This window comes from Zea mays, chromosome 4, assembly GCF_902167145.1.
Source record: "Zea mays cultivar B73 chromosome 4, Zm-B73-REFERENCE-NAM-5.0, whole genome shotgun sequence".
Lineage (NCBI taxonomy): Eukaryota > Viridiplantae > Streptophyta > Magnoliopsida > Poales > Poaceae > Zea > Zea mays.
The window spans coordinates 82085883-82104416 of NC_050099.1; the positions used below are offsets into that span (position 1 = coordinate 82085883).

General features: G+C 51.4%; 1 protein-coding gene across 1 annotated transcript in view; it reads left to right on the top strand.

Annotated features, from left to right (window-relative positions):
* LOC100502482 (uncharacterized) overlaps nt 1–18534 on the top strand; it is a 45720-nt gene that overhangs the window by 10524 nt on the left and 16662 nt on the right. The window contains exons 6-8 of the mRNA NM_001196960.1: nt 1281–1386; nt 4634–4717; nt 5484–5630. Coding sequence (NP_001183889.1) covers nt 1281–1386; nt 4634–4717; nt 5484–5630 — 337 coding nt within the window. The remainder of the gene's footprint in view (nt 1–1280; nt 1387–4633; nt 4718–5483; nt 5631–18534) is intronic.

The following is an 18534-nucleotide window of genomic DNA, read 5'->3' on the forward strand; positions in this document are numbered from 1 at the left end:
GCTCTTCTCCGTGCAACCGGCTGGCCGTGAGTCCGTGTGACGGCTTCCCACCCCCCCTTCCCTTGCTCTAGACTGGCCTGCTCGGTACGCTCTGCTGCTGGCTGCTTGTCGGCCGCCTCCTGCAGCGCGGAGACAGTGGAATCTCCCGGAGTGCTACCACCGCAGCCAACGCGCGTGCCGCTGGCCTCGTCCCCTCCGGGCTTGGCCTACCGGGCTACCCGACGTGCACATGCGTCCTCTCCGGTCTACCCTTGCCGACACGTCTCCCCATACACCTGCCCCTGGGTTCTCCACCACTCAGTCGCTTGTCGCCGACGTCTCCTGGGCTGCCAAGCGGCAGCCCGTCGTCTCCCGCTCCAGCACAGAGGCTGAATACCGCGCCGTAGCCAACGGCGTGGTGGAGGCCTCCTGGCTGCGCCAACTCCTCCACGAGCTCCACAGCCCACTCCAGCGCGCCACCCTCGTCTACTGCGACAACGTCAGCGCCGTCTACCTCTCCACCAATCCTGTGCAACATCAGTGCACGAAGCATGTGGAGATCGACCTGCACTTCGTCCGCGAGCATGTCGCTGCAGGTGACGTTCGGGTTCTCAGCATCCCCACCACGCTGCAGTTCGCCGACATTTTCACTAAAGGGTTACCAACGAGTGTATTCCTAGACTTTCGGTCCAGTTCAACTTCTGTACAGGATAGAGTTGTGACTGCGGGGGGGGGGGGGGGGGGTGTTAGGGTTCACCCTTTCGTCCCTCTGTAATGGGCCTAGACCCAACTATTCCTATTATAAATACATCTCCCAACCCCTGCTAGGGTTGGGTATTCTCCCATTCTACACTATGTCTATCTTTTCTCGCTGATGCAGGAGAGCTGTGTTATCATTTCATTAAGATAGAAAGAACAAGAGTACAAAGAGCTAGGGAAGGAAACCCAGCCTAAGAACAAATACACACAAACACTCAAAAAGACCCAAGGCCCCAGCATCTAAGATGCTAGAGATAGCAACCAAGAGAGAGAAAGAAAAAGCTAAGTTTAGATGCTCCTGCCATGCACCAAAGACTGCACTCATCCTCAATGGTCTGCAGTAACTCCCGTACATTAAGCAAGGAACCTTCAAACACACAAGAATTACGATGCTTCCAAATCTCCCAGACCACCAGGATGATAAGAGAATCCAAACCTTACACATGTCCTATGTATATCTTGCAGCAAGAAAGATCCCTTAACATAAATAAAACAATAATTTTAGCTCATGCATCAGTTTATGTTTGATTTTACCTTTCCAGGCCTGCTAAACTTGTTGAGAACATGAAAGAACGCTTCATTTCTTCGGGAGGAGCAATATTTGAGGAGAAAAGTCTATCAAGCATTTATGTCTATGATGATCTCGCTGTAAGCAAAATTATATTTTGTCCCCCCTGGCCATAGTAAAACTGTTTCAATGGACTGGAGATTTCTAAATTCTGTTAGTCTTTTGCCATAAAAATTTATAAATAAATAGATTGTCTTGCATTGTCTTCATATCTGATTTTCGAAATATAATTATGCTACTTGACTGATATAATAAGCTTATACTCCCTTCGTCCCATAAAGAGTTTCATTGTAACATTCAAATTTTGTCCCCACAAAGAATGCCACTGTAGGCAAACGTGTGTATCCTATCTAGGTACTTTTGAGGCCAACCCACAAACAAAGGCTCCATAGGCAAACTTCTGTAGAGGTAACTCTCTTTGTGGGACAGAGGGAGTATGTTGTTAACGAAACCATTCTAGTTATTAGGTATATTTTTCCATTTCTTTCAAATCTATGTATTTAGAGGTAAATCAGTAAATATTGTTTGTGTCATTTTGGCATTAGATATTGCATATTTCCAAACAAGGATATCATTTCATGCTATTTTTTTTTTCTTGAACGCGCAGGAGAGCTGCGCATCATTATATTAAGAGAAGAAAAGGGTCCAAAGTGGACCAAAGTACAAAGCCCAAAAGGCAGAACAAACAGACCCACCAACCTCCTGCTGTGCACAGTGCCCCAACCTCCAACAAAAGGAGGCAAACAGCAAACGTGCCAACAGGCCCCCCACACACACCTGCACTACTCACCCAGAAACTCCCTGGACCTAATAATGGCAGCACCTAGGCCTAAGCCCTCAAGATGCTTGGCACCGGCTAGACCCCAACATTCTAACTCTTCCAAGAAAACTTTTTGAATTCTGCTTATGGAAGGACTGACACCCTCGAAAACTGCCTTATTACGATGAATCCATAAACACCAAGCCCCCATGATGATGACGCTGTTAATGCCTCTTCTTTTGGGTTTGTGCACTTGCTTACACACCTTCCTCCACCACTCAGCAAAAGATATCTCAATAGAAGCAGGAGAAAGATTAGCAAGCCCCAACGGTGCAAGAATGCAATGTCAAAACTGTCTAGCAAAGATGCAACTGCAAAGGAGATGTTGGATATTCTCCGGCTCCTGATCACATAGAGGACAAACCTCAAGATGATCCAGCCCTCTCTTCTGAAGTCTATCAGCTGTCCAACATTTATTCCTTATTGCCAACCATAGGAAGAATTTGCATTTGGGTGGAGCCCAAGATTTCCATAACCTCTTCCAAGGTTCAAAGGTAACCGAACCCATGAAAAAAGCCTTATAGCATGATCTAGAAGAGAACTGCCCAGAGGAAGAATGAATCCACACATGTCTATCAGCCTCTTGTGTGAGCACCACTCCTCTTAAAGCGTCCCAAAGCTGTAGGTACTGCTGCAGCCCAATCAAATTAAGAGGGGTCTCTAAGTCGCTGACCCACTGCCAGTTCTCAAGAACATGGGCCACCGTTCTGGAAGAACTAGCCCTTTTCCCAACACTAGCAACTACATCAGGGGCAAGATCCTGGATACAAGACCCATCCAACCACCTATCTGTCCAGAATAAAGTAGTAGACCCGTCTCCAACCAAGGTAATAATTGAAGAAGCAAAGAATCTCCTGACATGCTGCTGAATAGGGAATTTCAGCCCAACCCAAGGCCTATTTGGATCTGTTTTTTCCAACCATAACCATTTAGTCTGCAGCGCCCAGCTTTGGTAAAGTAAGTTAGAAATCCCAAGGCCACCAAGATATAAAGGCCTTGTAATTATATCCCAAGAGACAAGACAACAACCTCCAGTTACCTCCTTTCTTCCTTTCCAAAGAAATCCTCTTCGAATCTTATCTATAGAATTAATCACCCACTTGGGAATATTCATGGCAATGAGAAGGTATACCGGGATGGCCGAAAGCACGAAGCGCACTATAGCTGTCCTGCCAGCCAGATTAAGCAGCCAGGCCTTCCAATTAGGAAGCCGATCAGCAATTTTGTCGACCCAAACCATGAGATCATTCCTTCTGAGCTTCTTGTCTGATATCGGCAAGCCCAAATAAGTGCAAGGGAAAGATGAAGAAGAGCACTGAAGAATATTGCAGCCCACCTGCACCGCTTGCTGATTACACCTAATTGGAATAACATAGCTTTTTTGCAAGTTAGACACCAACCCAGAGGCTGAACCAAAGCAATCCAAAATTGTTCTGACGCAGTGAAGATCTTCCTCAAAAGGCTGAACAAAAAGGACTACATCATCAGCATAAATGGACAGCCTGTTTCGAATATTAGCGCCCTCCAATCTATGCAGCAGCCCCCTGTTTTCAGCCAGCTTGAATAAACTGTTGAGCACATCCATAACCAAGACGAACAACATAGGAGAAAGAGGATCCCCCTGGCGAAGCCCTCTCCGGTGCTTAATAGGAATACCAGGAGACCCATTCAAAAGCACCTGAGTGGAGGACGAGGTCAGCAAATTTGAAATCATACTTCGCCACACAGGACCAAAACCAAGATGTGAAAGCACTTCAGTCAAAAAAGCCCAAGAAACTGAATCAAAGGCTTTGGAGATATCCAACTTCAAGAACAAACTAGAGACTTTCTTCTTGTGGAGAGATTTAATTGAATGCTGCACCAACATGAAGTTGTCATGAATCGATCTTCCTCTCACAAAAGCACTTTGGTTAGCAGCCACCAACTCCTGTAGGTGAGGACCCAACCTATTAGCAAGCATTTTGGTGACCAACTTAGCAAAACTATGAATTAAGCTAATTGGTCTAAAGTCCCTTGCTGTCAAGGCATCAATTTTCTTAGGAAGAAGAGCTATAAAAGCAGAATTCAGCATCCCCAACTTGTAAGCATTTCCTTGATGAAGCGAATTTATAGCTGCCAACAAATCTGACTTACTAATATGCCAACAACGCTTATAAAACCTCCCTGTAAACCCATCAGGACCAGGAGCCTTATCAGAGGGGAGAGCTCCAATCGTGTCTTGAACCTCCTTTTCCGAGAAAGGAGCCTCCAGGAGACTCAAATCAATAGCATCTCTATGGCAACTAGCCAGATCAAGAGTAAAAGGCCTCTGGACAATAGAACCCAAAAGATTGGAAAAGAAATCATCCAGAACTTCCTGCATCTGATCATGGCTGGTGACTAACCTTCCCTCATCCTCCAAATGAGAGATAAAATTCCTCTTCTTGCGGTGGCGAGCCTGCAAGTGGAAAAATTTTGTGTTGGCATCTCCTTCCCTCAAATAATGGAATTTCATGCTATTTTTGCAGGTACTGAAACTTAGTGATGGTGATTCTTTGTCTTGCCGACTTGTTGTTGATGCTATGGGAAATTTTTCTCCAATAGTACGGCAGGTATTCAAAGTCACATCATAACTTAGCCATATTCTCCCTTGTTTTTTTCTCGAACTTGTTGAAATTAGAAATCTGTTGGTTGTGGCAACTGGTAACCACACTTCTCAAAGCTCCTTTAATTTTATTGTATGGTCCCTTGTCACCGTATCTGTCTACATGAGACTCACCTCATAAAATCTTTCACTTAGTATATTAAAACGGTAGCTTTCAATTGTTATAGTCCAGTTATACATTTCAGCATGTGCTGATGCCTATAAGGTTTTGTTGTCATGTCACCCTAATTCATTCTTGTGCCACTTTTGATTTCAATGATGCACCCTGAATAGTTGCTGAGCTTGAACAGTATGATAAGTTCAGTAGTATACCAGGAGCGGCTAAGCATATTTGGGCTGCCATGTGCCACTTTGCAAACCAAGTTCCATGCTTACATTACAGAAGTAGCTTTAGCGCAAAGTTTTTATTGATTACAGCTCTATGCATCAAAGATAAAAAATGGAAACGAAACTTTGTTTTCGTTATTTAACTAAAAGAGAAGCTTTGAGTCTTTGATATACAGGCGCAAGTAAAAAATAGCATTTCCTATGTGTTTCAAACATCCATAGGGAAATCTGAAATAGCCATGAGATTCATTTCATCTAAATTCGAGATCATTGAACAGTGTGCCTGAATCTGATTTGCTTCTATTAGTAGTATATCCATCTTACCGTTGCAACCATTTCCTGATTCCATCTACAAGTTAGTTACGACTCTTCTGTCCTTGTGCAAGATCCGGTCTGGTAGAAAACCAGATGGAATGTGCCTTGTTGTTGGTGCTTGCGCTCATGGATTCGAAAAAAATACAACAAGTGATATTATTTTCAGTAGCTCATCAGTGAAAAGAGCTGGGAATTCAGGAGTACAGCTCTTTTGGGAGGTAATTGTTTCACTCCGAACTTATAACACAAAGATATCTGAACTTCTCGTGTTCTTCATATTATTGTGCTTTTCCTCTATAACATACAACATAATCATGATTTCTTAAAAAAACAAAAGTGCTTCTATCATTTGTTTTCTATCACAGCTGTGAAAGAGCTTCTAGCTGAGTTGGTTAGGTGGTCTCAATAGCACTCCTCAGGTTCTAAGTTCGAGTCCCCATGGGAGCAAATTTCAGGTTGAGGTTTAAAAAAATCCTCTCGTTTGTCCCACGCCAAAGCATAGGACTAAAGCCTGACCCTGATCGTGGTCGTTGTCACATGGGCTACGGTGCCACTGTGTATGAGTGAGATAGAGATTTGGGGGTTTCTTAATCTGTGTGAGAAGGTCTTCTTCTCGATATAATGCCCGAGATCTGTCTTACCCCCGCAGGTTGAGGTTTCTTTTTTCTACCACAATTGATATCTATTCAGTGTTATTCTCAGTCACCACTTCTTTTTCCAACATTGGCTATCTCCTGTGAACTAGTTAAAAAAAAGCTTGTCCCTTGAACTCCTTGTTGGAATGCGAACCCATGACCCTAAACAGGGTTGGGAGTGGTATTAATAGACTTAGTAAATGGGTCAGGCCCATTACAGTGAGGGTGAGACGGTAATTACAAGGGGAACACCCCAAACCCTAGACGGGTAGTCTAACACCCCCCACAGTCACAACTCTATCCTGTACAGATGTTGAGACTGGATCGAAAGTCTAAGAATACACTCGACGGTAGCCCCTTGGTGAAGATGCCGGCGAACTGCAGCGTGGTGGGGACGCTGAGAACCCGAACGTCACCGGCAGCGACACGCTCGCGGACGAAGTGCAGGTCGATCTCTACGTGCTTCGTGCGCTGATGCTGCACGGGGTTGGTGGAGAGGTAGACCGCACTGACGTTGTCGCAGTAGACGAGAGTGGCGCGCTGAAGGGGACTGTGGAGCTCGTGGAGGAGCTGGCGCAGCCAGGAGGCCTCTGCCACACCGTTGGCCACGACACGGTACTCGACCTCAGCGCTGGAGTGAGAGACGACGGGCTGCCGCTTGGCGGCCCAAGAGACGAGGTTGGCGCCCAGGAACACGGCGTAGCCGGAGGTGGCCGGCGCGTGTCGGGACAGCCAGCCCAGTCAGCGTCGGTGTAGACCACGAGCTCCGACGTCGGGGATGGGCGGAGTAGGAGGCCGTAGTCGAGGGAGCCGCGGAGGTAGCGCAGAATCCGCTTGAGCGCAGTGAGATGGGGCTCCCGCGGAGTGTGCATATGCAGGCACACCTGCTGGACGGCGTAAGCGATGTCGGGCCTGGAGAACGTGAGGTACTGGAGCGCGCCGGTGAGACTCCGGTATGACGTCGCGTCGGCAACCGGAGGCCCGTCGTCCTCAGAGAGCTTCGCCTGAGTGTCGACAGGCGTGGAGCAGGGCTTGTAGTCAGACATGCCAGCCCACTCCAGGATGTCGATGGCGTACTGGCGCTGGTGGAGGAAGAGACCCTGAGGCCGTCATTCGGCGGTGATGCCGAGGAAGTGGTGTAGGGGCCCCAGGTCCTTCATCGCGAACTCCCACTGAAGGGCGACGATCGTGTGGTGTAGAAGGTCGGCGGTGGATGCCGTGAGCACAATGTCATCGACGTAGAGCAGGAGGTAGACGGTGTCGTCACCGCGCCGGTAGATGAACAGGGACGTGTCCGACTTGGCCTCGACGAAGCCGATGGAGGCCAGGTAGTAGGCGAAGCGACTGTACCAAGCCCGTGGCGCCTGCTTGAGGCCGTACAGGGACCGATTCAGCCGGCAAACCAGATCCGGACGGTCAGCGTCGATGAAGCCGGTGGGCTGGCTGCAGTAGACAGTCTCCGTCAGAGTGCCATGGAGGAAGGCATTCTTGACATCGAGCTGATGGATCGCCCAGTCGCAGGAGAGGGCGAGGGAGAGGACGGCGCGAACAGTGGCGAACTTGACGACGGGGCTGAAGGTCTCGTCGTAGTCCACTCCGGGGCGCTGGGTGAAGCCCCGAAGGACCCAACGGGCCTTGTAGCGGTCGAGGGAGCCGTCCGAGGTCAGCTTGTGGCGAAATAGCCACTTGCCGGTGACCACGTTGGTGCCTGGTGGACGCGGCACCAGGTCCCAGGTGTGGTTGGCCAAGAGGGCCGCGTACTCCTCCATAGCACGACGCCAATTGGGTCGGCGAGGGCAGTGCGGACGGAGGAGGGCACCGGGGAAGCGTCGGGTGGAGTGCTAGACGTAGCAGCTGCCAGGATCAGCCGGTCGACGGGGCGGAGAACGCCAGCAGCGCGCCGAGTCACCATCGGGTGGACGTGCCCGGGGTCGCGGTGGATGGCGACCGGGTGGTAAACGGACGACTCGGAGTGAACCGCCGGAACGTCGAGAGCGGCGGGTGTGGCCGGCTCGCGGCGGTGATAGACGACGGCAGGGTCGGCGAAGCGGGCCGCGCTCGTCGACGGGCCCGAGTCGGGGGGGCGCCGAGGTAGTGGCGTGGCCGCGGCGATGGTAGACGAGTGCGGGGTTGGCGAAGCGAGCTGGGGTCGACGGGGCCGCGCGTGGCGCAGGCGGGGTCGACGGGGCCGCGCTGGGCGCAGGTATGATTGACGTGGCCGCGCGTGGCGCGGAAGAGGTCGTCGTGGCCGCACGAGGAGCAGGTAACGGCGCAAGACGGGGAGCCGGAGGTGGGGGAGGAATCGGATCGGACTCGAGGAGGGAGTCAAGATCGGTGGGTGGGGTGGAGCCAGCATGGGGAAACACATCTTCATCGAAGATGACATGACGAGAGATGATGATGCGGTGGGAGGTGAGGTCCAGACACCGGTACCCCTTGTGGTCAGGAGAGTAGCCAAGGAATAGACAGCGGGTGGAATGAGGAGAAAGCTTATGAGGAGCGGTAGCGGAAGTGTTAGGGTAGCAGGCACAGCCGAACACGCGAAGGTGGTCATAGGAAGGGCCTGTGTCGTATAGGGCAAAGTGAGGGGTAGGGTGGTGCACCGCCTTCGAGGGAAGACGGTTGAGGAGGTGGGTGGCAGTGTGCAGGGCCTCTGCCCAGTAGCTGGCAGGGAGAGACGCCTGGAAGAGAAGGCAGCAGAGCATATTGGTGGTGGTGCGGATCATGCGTTCGGCTCGGCCGTTCTGTGCAGAGGTGTAGGGGCACGAGAGACGCAACTGGACGCCATGAGTGAGGAAGAAAGAACAAGAGGCGTTGTTGTCGAACTCGCGGCCATTGTCACACTGCAGAGCACGGACCGAGCGACGAAACTGAGTGGATACCCAGGTGAAGAAGTGTGTGAGGGTGGGGAATGTGTCCGACTTCAACCGAAGCGGGAAGGTCTAGAGAAAATGGGAAAAATCATCCAAAATCACCAAATAGTATTTATAACCAGAAAGACTGAGTACAGGGGAGGTCCAAAGATCACAGTGAACCAGGTCAAAAGCCTGCTCAGCCCGAGAAGAGGAAGTAGTAAATGGGAGACGAGTGTGTCGGCCTAACTGACAAGCATGACAGAGGCCCTCAAAATGTCCCCTACTACATGAAGGATCTAGACTACTGGTAATCTTGGTCAAGACGTCGGGTCCAGGATGGCCGAGACGACGATGCCAAGTGGTGGAGGAGGTGGTGGAGACCAGGACGGGAGGTGGAGACACGCCGGCGGTGGAGGGCTGGAGCGTGTAGAGCGGTCCCGAGATGTCACAGCGGGCGAGAGGGGTCCTGGTGGCCAGATCCTTCACAGAAAAACCAGAGGGGTCAAACTCAATGGAACAGGAGTTGTCAGTGGTGAAACGACGGACGGAAAGGAGATTGTGAGTGATGTGGGGAGCTACGAGAACATCGTTGAGGTAAAACGGCCCAGGGAGAACCGAGGCACCTACTGAGGTGACTGGCAGAGTGGAACCGTTTCCAACGACGATCGAGGATGGGTGAGAGGAAAGGGGGGAATGAGAGCGGGAGAGCATGCCTGCAGTGGGAGTGGTATGGTAGGAGGCACCGGAGTCGATCACCCAGTCGGAGGAGGGAGGGGTCATCGCCATGGTGCTGAAAGCAGCAGTGAGGGAGGCGTTGTCCCAACCTCCAGCTGGCAGGGACCAAGTCGTCGAGGTGGGGGTCCCCGAGGGCAGGAGCGCGGGCGGAGCCTGGGGCACGACAGGCACACCGTACGGAGGCGGCGGGGGCATGCCGTAGTGAGGTGCAGTCAGGAGGGTCGGCGCCGAGGGACGGGGGGCACTCGGTGCCTGGCCCGGCCACATGGCGATGGTCCCGGTCCAGGGGTTGTAGAAGGACGGCCACGCGTGGCCGCCACCCCGGCCGGAGGGACCACCACGAGAGGGTCCGCCACCCCCACGGCCGCCCTTGCTGGAGCGACGACCTCCGTCGGTCGTGGAAGTCGGACGAGGGGTTGTCGGGACGGCGGGTGGAGGGGGGGGCAGGAGCCCCGGTCGACGGAGGACGGGTGGCCTGGCCCCCCCGAAGGCGGCTGACCGCTGGTAGGAGCGCTGTAGAGAGCCGAGGCAGGAGTGGGCGCCTCATGCGCCATGGTGAGCTCCTCGAGGAGAAGCTCATTCCTCGCGGCGTGGAAGGTGGGGAAGGGCACGCTCCTCTTGATGAGAGCCTTCAGGTGGCCGTAGCGAGGGCTGAGGCCACGCAGGAGGTTCAGCACCAAGGTACGATCGGCAACTGGCTCGCCGAGATCGCGGAGGGAGTTAGCCAGGCCCTTCATCTGGCGGCAGTATTCTCCCACGGAGAGGTCCCCCTGAGAGAACAGGTGGAACTGGGCGTCGAGGTGGAGTGCCCGAGCATCCCGATTCCCGAGGAACTGGTCCTCGAGAGCGAGCCACGCCTGGCGCGCAGTGTCCGCCTGGTCGCGGATGATGTCCGGTAGCTCAACGGTGATGGTGCCATGGAGCCACGAGAGGACAACGCTGTCCATGAGGCACCAGGAGCGAGGCGACGGAGTGTCGTGGTCGACGAGGACGTGATCGTCAAGGACGAACCGCCGCAGCGTGAGAAGGACCTGTCCTCGCCAACGGGGGTAGTGGGAAGACGCCTGAAAGTCGCCTAGAGGGGGGGTGAATAGGGCGAAACTGAAATTCTCAAAAATAATCACAACTACAAGCCAGGTTAGCGTTAGAAATATAATCGAGTCCGCGAGAGAGAGTGCAAAACAAATCGCAAGCGAATAAGGAGTGAGACACGTGGATTTGTTTTACCGAGGTTCGGTTCTCGCAAACCTACTCCCCGTTGAGGTGGTCACGAAGACAGGGTCTCTTTCAACCATTTCCCTCTCTCAAACGGTCTCTCGGACCGAGTGAGCTTTTCTTCTCAATCACTTAGAACACAAAGTTCCCACAAGGACCACCACAAGATTGGTGTCTCTTGCCTCAATTACAAGTGAGTTTGATCGCAATGAAGAATCAAAGAAAAAAGAAAGCAATCCAAGCGCAAGAGCTCGAAAGAACACAAGCAAATCTCTCTCACTAATCACTAGGGTGTTGTGTGGAGTTTGGAGAGGATTTGATCACTTGGGTGTGTCTAGAATTGAATGCTAGAGCTCTTGTAAGTAGTTGAAGTAGGAAAACTTGGATGACTTGAATGTGGGGTGGTTGGGGTATTTATAGCCCCAACCACCAAACTAGCCGTTTGGTGGTGGCTGACTGTCGTATGGTGCACCGGACAGTCCGGTGCACACCGGACATGTCCGGTGCGCCAGCCACGTCACCAGGCCGTTGGGATTCGACCGTTGGAGCTTCTGACTTCTGGGCCCGCCTGGCTGTCCGGTGTACACCGGACAAGTACTGTAGATTGTCCGGTACCGTCTCGCGCGTGCCTGACTTCTACGCGCTTCTGGCGCGCATTAAATGCGTCTGCAGGTGACCGTTGGCGCGAAGTAGCCGTTGCTCTGCTGGTTCACCGGACAGTCCGGTGTACACCGGACAGTCCGGTGAATTATAGCGGAGCAATTTCCCGAGGCTGGCGAGTTCCAGAGCCGCTCTTCCTTGGGCACTGGACACTGTCCGGTGTACAGCGGACAGTCCGGTGAATTATAGCGGAGCGCCTCTGGATTTTCCCGAAGGTGAGGAGTTCAGCGTGAAGTCCCCTGGTGCACCGGACACTGTCCGGTGGCACACCGGACAGTCCGGTGCGCCAGACCAGGGCACACTTCGGTTATCCCTTGCTCTCTTTGTTGAACCCAACTTTTGGTCTTTTTATTGGCTAAGTGTGAACCTTTGACACCTGTATAACTTATACACTAGAGCAAACTAGTTAGTCCATTTATTTGTGTTGGGCAATTCAACCACCAAAATCAATTAGGAACTAGGTGTAAGCCTAATTCCCTTTCAATCTCCCCCTTTTTGGTGATTGATGCCAACACAAACCAAAGCAAATATAGAAGTGCATAATTGAACTAGTTTGCATAATGTAAGTGCAAAGGTCGCTTGGAATTGAGCCAATATAAATACTTATAAGATATGCATGGATTGTTTATTTAATTTTTGACATTTTGGACCATGCTTGCACCACATGTTTTGTTTTTGCAAATTCTTTTCTAAATCCTTTTCAAAGTTCTTTTGCAAATAGTCAAAGGTAAATGAATAAGATTTTGCGAAGCATTTTCAAGATTTGAAATTTTCTCCCCCTGTTTTAAATGCTTTTCCTTTGACTAAACAAAACTCCCCCTAAATAAAATTCTTCTCTTAGTGTTCAAGAGGGTTTTGATATATCAATTTTGAAATACTACTTTTCTCCCCCTTTTGAACACAATAAGATAACAATTTTAAATTTATCAATTGAGAATCATACCAAGGGGATGGGTCCGCGCGTCTCCTCGGTGCCCGGCCCGCGCGTCTCCTCGCCTCCCGCGCGCGATCCCTCATCCCATGCGCGCGACCCCTCCACTTTCCATGGCGCCGCGCCCCCCACCAACGGTCCGGCGACCCACCTGCCTACGCCGGCCACCGCCCACACCATATACGGCGGCGCCGCGGCTTCCCCCCGTCCATCGTCCTCTGCCCGTTCCTCCCCTTCCCTGGTTTCGTCCACCTCCGCCACCCAAGGACGGTCCAAGTTCCAGCGGTGGAGCGGGAGTGCTCGAGATCCCCTGTTGACGGTCTTCCTCCTCGGTCCTGGGCCGGCCGGCCCCTGTTCCGCGACGTGTTGCTTCTCCAGCGCGCGCCACCTGCTCCAGCACCGTGTGCCTCGTCTCCGAGGGAGCCCTCCCCACTTGAGACCGTGACGTCGTCTCCTCACCACAAGGAACGACACCGTCGGTTTCGTGGCCTGGAGAGAGCGCTGGAGACAACGCTCGGCGGTGGGTGGACCAGAGTAGAATCAAGAAATTCGAAGAAGCGCCGCCTACGCGCACTGCGGGCACGCCGTCCAGTGCCAGGAGACCTCGCCGGTCGTTGTTTCAACTGCCTCGCGGAGGACCACCTTGCTGCATCCTGCCGCCTTGGGCCAAGATGTTTCCGCTGCAAGGCTCTTGGTCATCGCTCCTACGTCTGCCCTGGGCCAGTGAATGGTGACAAGATTTTTCCTGTCCTTCGACGACGGTTGAAGGGGGCGGTCTGGAGTATGCTTTCGACAGTCGCGCCAGCAAACGTCGACCGTGGGGCGACGGTGCCTGTGTCGCAGCACCAGCTAGCTCGGGCCTCGGTCTGGGAGCGACTTGTGCCACCAACACCTCGTCCTTGTGAGAAGACGCGTGTCAGTGTCTGGCGTCGAATCTCCCCTCCAGGCGTTGAGAAGGGCCAGGCCCATTTTGAGAGGATGAATGGGGCAGTGGATGCGCGCGCAATTGTTACTCCTTCCAGCGACGTTGGAGCTGCTGCTGCTTCTGCCTCGCAGGTCTCCCTCCCGCCCCGCCCGCGACGCAGACGCCATCGAAAGCGCAAGTCATCCCCTAGGGGTGGTTCTGATCCGGGTTGTGGACAATCTGATCAACCTGGAAATGAAGAGACCCCTCAGGATGTTCCCAGCCCTGTGCATCTTCAGCACCCTTGTGTGATAGGCTGGAATAGTTTGATGGACAAAGCAGAAGAAGATTTGAACGCAGTCTCTATCTTTGTGGTCAGTGATGTGCTTGTGCCGGTCGCCGATATCGCAGATGCAGTTGCTCAAAAGCTTGAAGTCAATTCTGATTCGCTAATCCTGAGGCAATTGGCTCATGGACATTTTCTGCTCATGCTCCCACCCTCCACTCCGTTGACCAGCTGACATCGAGATGGAGCACTATTCGTGCAGGCGCTTTCTCCCTGCACTGTAAAAGATGGTCCAGGTTTTTTGGATCCTCAGGTGCAAGTTTACCTATCCCTGTGGAATTCGAGCTTAGTGGCATCCCAATTCATGCCTGGGAACTTTCCACTGTCCAGCACATTTTGAACCCTTTCGCCTGGGTTCAGAAGGTACATGAGGAGACTCTTGAGCTCAAGAATTTGGAGGCCTTTCGCTGTTATGGTTGGTGTTATGATTTGGCCTCAATCCCTCATTCTAGAGATCTCTGGATTACTGAACCGCTGGGAATAGGACCATGCGCTGAAAGGCTATCTCTTGCCTATCGTGTTCAGATTAAGGTGTTGGATGGACCACGTGTTGTCCCTGACCCCATCCAAATCCCAACAGATATGAATGGTTCCACACGTCAGAGGCGGCGTTTCCGTTCGCGTTCGCCACCAGGGGACCGTGATGGCCGAAGGGGTTCTACGGAAGACAGCGTACTTTTGGGCAGACGTTCTGCTCTTGAACGTCTAGGCCCACGGTCCGAAGTTCAGCCTAGGAAGGAAGGCGATGCCAGTCAGTGTGTCCAGACAGCTGGAAACTATGAGATATTGGAGGAGTCCTCGGCAGTGGAGATCACTGCTGGTATACCTGCAGATCTTGTTGCTGTCCCGAATTTAGCTGCTGTCTGGGGTACCATGGCTTCGGCCTCTGAGCATATCCAGGGTCCCTTGGCCCCTGTTGATGTACTCGAGACCGTGGAGCAGCTGGTGCCCAATGCTGATGATGATGTGCATGCTGATTCTATTATTCCAGCCATCAACCGACCGCTACTTACTTTAGAAGAAAGTGGTCTTCGCGCTGCTGTGGTTCCAGACACTGTGCCTGCCCAGGGCACCCCTCACCCTGTTGACACGCCTTTGTCCGTTGAGCCGCAGGACGTTACCAATTTTAGCGGAGGTGGCACCCCTATCCACCTTCAAGACCACTCTGACAGCAGATTCAAAGTAAAGCCTCCCTGTTTCAAAGTCTACTCGCGAAGAAAAGAAGTCCAGGCAGCGGTGGCCCAGATGACAGATGTTGAGAGGGCTGAAAAATTACAAGAATTCATGCAGATTGTTACCAAGCCAGCTACAAGGCTGTTGGCTGCCCCCCCCCCCCCCCCCCCCCCGATTACCAAGCGAAAGAAGAGGAAGACCCTGCCCAATGACTTCAATCCAAGAAGAAGCAGAAGGGTGGCTAAACTGCCACCGGAACTGGGCAATGAATCTGCAGCTACAATCTGCAGGCAGCTGGGATTTTGTGATGATCAGGAACATATTTCCTTCGAAGACGCCCAAAAGTATGTTCACCTTTTTGATGCAGCACTTTCCAGAGAGCATGTTGCTGCCATGGCAGCATTATTTGGCTGGGAATTGCCTGGGGAAGACCGGGCTCAAAACTGATTGGAGGGGGTGTAGGTCGTGCTTCTTTTGTGTACCCTGTTATAATGCAGCCTGTTTTTCTTATCTGGAATGTAAGGGGCCTAAATGACAGGTCTAGGAGAGACATTGTTAAGTCCTTGGTCCTGAGCATCAAACCAGCGGTTGTCTGTTTGCAGGAAACTAAGCTAGGCTCTATCTCAGCCTTTGACATCCTGTCTATTCTTGGTGCTGGTTTTAGTGATTTTGTTTACTCCCCAGCGCAAGGAACCAGAGGTGGTGTTTTGGTGGCTTGTAGAGATGGAGTCTATTCTGTTATTGAGAGTTTGGTGCATGATTTCACAGTTTCAGTCAAGTTGCAAGAGGAAGGTGGTGCCCAGTGGTGGTTCACTGGTGTTTATGGGCCACACCACGACCCTCTCAAGCTTTCGTTCCTCCAGGAGCTTAGGGAGGTCAGGGAGACTTGCGTTGGCCCTTGGGTAATAGCTGGAGATTTTAATCAGATCCACAGCTCAGAAGACAAGAACAATACCAATATAAACAGGGCAATGCTGGGCAGATTCAGGAGACTTATCCATGACCTGGAGCTAAAAGAAATCCCGTTGGTAGGCAGGAAATTCACTTGGTCAAATGAGAGAAATGTCCCTACACTTGTTAAACTCGATCATGTTTTCTGTACAGCCAGCTGGGAGGAGATCCATCCGGATTGTATTCTCCATAGCAACTCTTCAGAACTCTCTGACCATTGTCCCTTAGCTCTGCATCTTAATGAGAATGTCAAAGGGAAGCGAAGATTCCATTTTGAGAGTTTTTGGACCAGGTTTCCAGATTTTTTGGAGACGGTGGCTACCTCTTGGGAGCAGCCAGTTATGATTTCTTGCCCCTTGGAAAGATTGGCTCTAAAGTTGAAAAGGCTTGCAAAGGCTTTGCAGTCGTGGAGTCATAAAAGGATCGGAAATGTTAAATTTCAGCTTAGCTTGGCCAGGGAAATTTTGCACAGACTTGAGATTGCTCAAGACAATAGACTGTTGTGTGGGGACGAGATATGGCTGAAAGGAAGGCTTAAGCATCACTGCCTGGGGCTTGCATCTCTGGAAAGGACAATTGCTAGACTTAGATCGCGGATCAAATATTTGAAAGAGGGAGATGCCAACACTTCCTTTTTTCATCTACAGGCTTGCTATCGGAAAAAGCGAAAATTTATCTCTGAATTAGTGCATGGGGACCAGATCGCCACCTCGCAAGAGCAAAAGCAGGAGGTCTTGTTTGATTTTTTCTCCAATCTGTTGGGGGTAGCGAAGCAGCTTGAGTTCACTCTGGATTTGGAGGTTTGCCACAGTGCTGATGTTGATCTTGGGGCCTTGGACCTTCCCATTACAGAGGAGGAGGTCCGGGCCACTATTGCTAGCCTTCCCTCGGACAAAGCCACGGGGCCAGACGGATATACGGGAAGATTTTATAAAACTTGTTGGCACATAATTAAGGCTGATCTGATGGCGGCAGTTATCACCCTGCACCAAGGTAACACACGCAAATTGTGGATGATGAATTCTGCGTACCTAACACTTATCCCTAAGAAAGTTGATGCCAAGGCAGCCGGGGACTACAGGCCAATTAGTCTTATTCACAGCTTCGCCAAGTTGGTATCCAAAGTCTTGGCTAATCGCTTAGCACCGCACCTTCAAAATTTGGTGGCTACAAATCAAAGTGCCTTTGTCAAGGGTCGTTCCATTCATGATAACTACATGTTGGTTCAGCATTCTATCAAGGCCTTTCACAGGAAGAAGATCGCTGGTCTGTTTCTAAAGCTGGATATTACAAAAGCTTTCGATTCAGTGTCCTGGGCCTTTCTCCTAGAAGTTTTATCCCATCTTGGCTTCGGGCCTAGGTGGTGTGGTCTCGTGTCCAACTTGTTATCCACTTCTTCCACACAAGTGCTTTTGAACGGAGCTCCTGGGGATTATATTCGTCATTGGAGGGGGCTGCGCCAAGGCGACCCCTTATCTCCTATGCTTTTCATAATCGTGATGGATGTGCTTAGTAGCTTATTCAAGCATGCTGAGGAAAGAGGATTGCTGCAGGACCTGGCCATCAGAAACGTGAAATCTAGGCTCTCGATTTACGCAGATGACGTGGTTCTTTTTGTCAAGCCTGCAGTTGATGATCTTATTTGTGTCAAAATGATCCTGGATTGCTTTGGAGAGGCCTCGGGCTTAGTGGTGAATTTGCGAAAAAGTTGTGCTATCCCTCTCAGTTGTGATGATCAGACTGTTCAGGACAGTTGTAACATTTTGCAGTGCAACCCGGCTTCCTTTCCATGCAACTATTTGGGGCTGCCTGTTTCGGATAAGAAGTTAGGGAGGAGGGACCTTTTGCAGTGGGTTGACAAGATTGCTAACCGGCTGCCCCGTTGGAAGGCTCCACTACTTAACCTTGCGGGCAGGGCAGCCTTGGTCAGATTCGTGCTCTCTGCAATCCCAGTATATCTTCTCATCGCCATGAATGTTCCCAAGTGGGTTATCAGTGCTATTGACAAAATTCGGCGAGGTTTCTTGTGGAAGGGTAGAAAAGATGTGAAAGGTGGGCATTGCCTAGTGGCGTGGGATAAAGTCACCAGACCGTTGGACCTTAGTGGACTTGGTATCCCAAATCTGATATATAAGAGTTGGGCGTTGCAAGCTAAATGGCTTTGGCTCTCCAAGACTGACCCGAATAGGCCTTGGAGTGGATTGGATCTCCCTGTTCAGTCACAAGTAAGGAAACTAGTGGCCAGTTCGATGTACACTAATGTGGGAAATGGCAATAACACCCTTTTTTGGAGGGACAGATGGATAAATGGGTGCTCTATCGTTGAGCTGGCACCTGAAGTGATCTCAAAGGTGGATAAAAAGTTTGCCTCTACCAGGACAGTGCATCAAGCCTTAGAGGGCATGTCGTGGGTCAGGGACATCAAGCCAACCCTCTCCCTTATAGGGATACAACAATATCTTACGCTTTGGGACACCCTGGGTGAGATCGTGCTCACTTCTCAGGAGGATCACCATGTGTGGAGATTCGAGTCTTCGGGCCTTTTCTCTTCTAGGTCCTGCTACAAGGTTCTGTTTTTGGGCTCCATCACCTTCGAACCTTGGAAAAGACTTTGGAAATCTTGGGCTCCTCCTAAGTGTAAGACCTTTTTATGGTTAGCCATGCAGAATAAGTGTTGGACAGCTGACAGGCTGCAAAAAAGAGGTCTTCCCCATCCG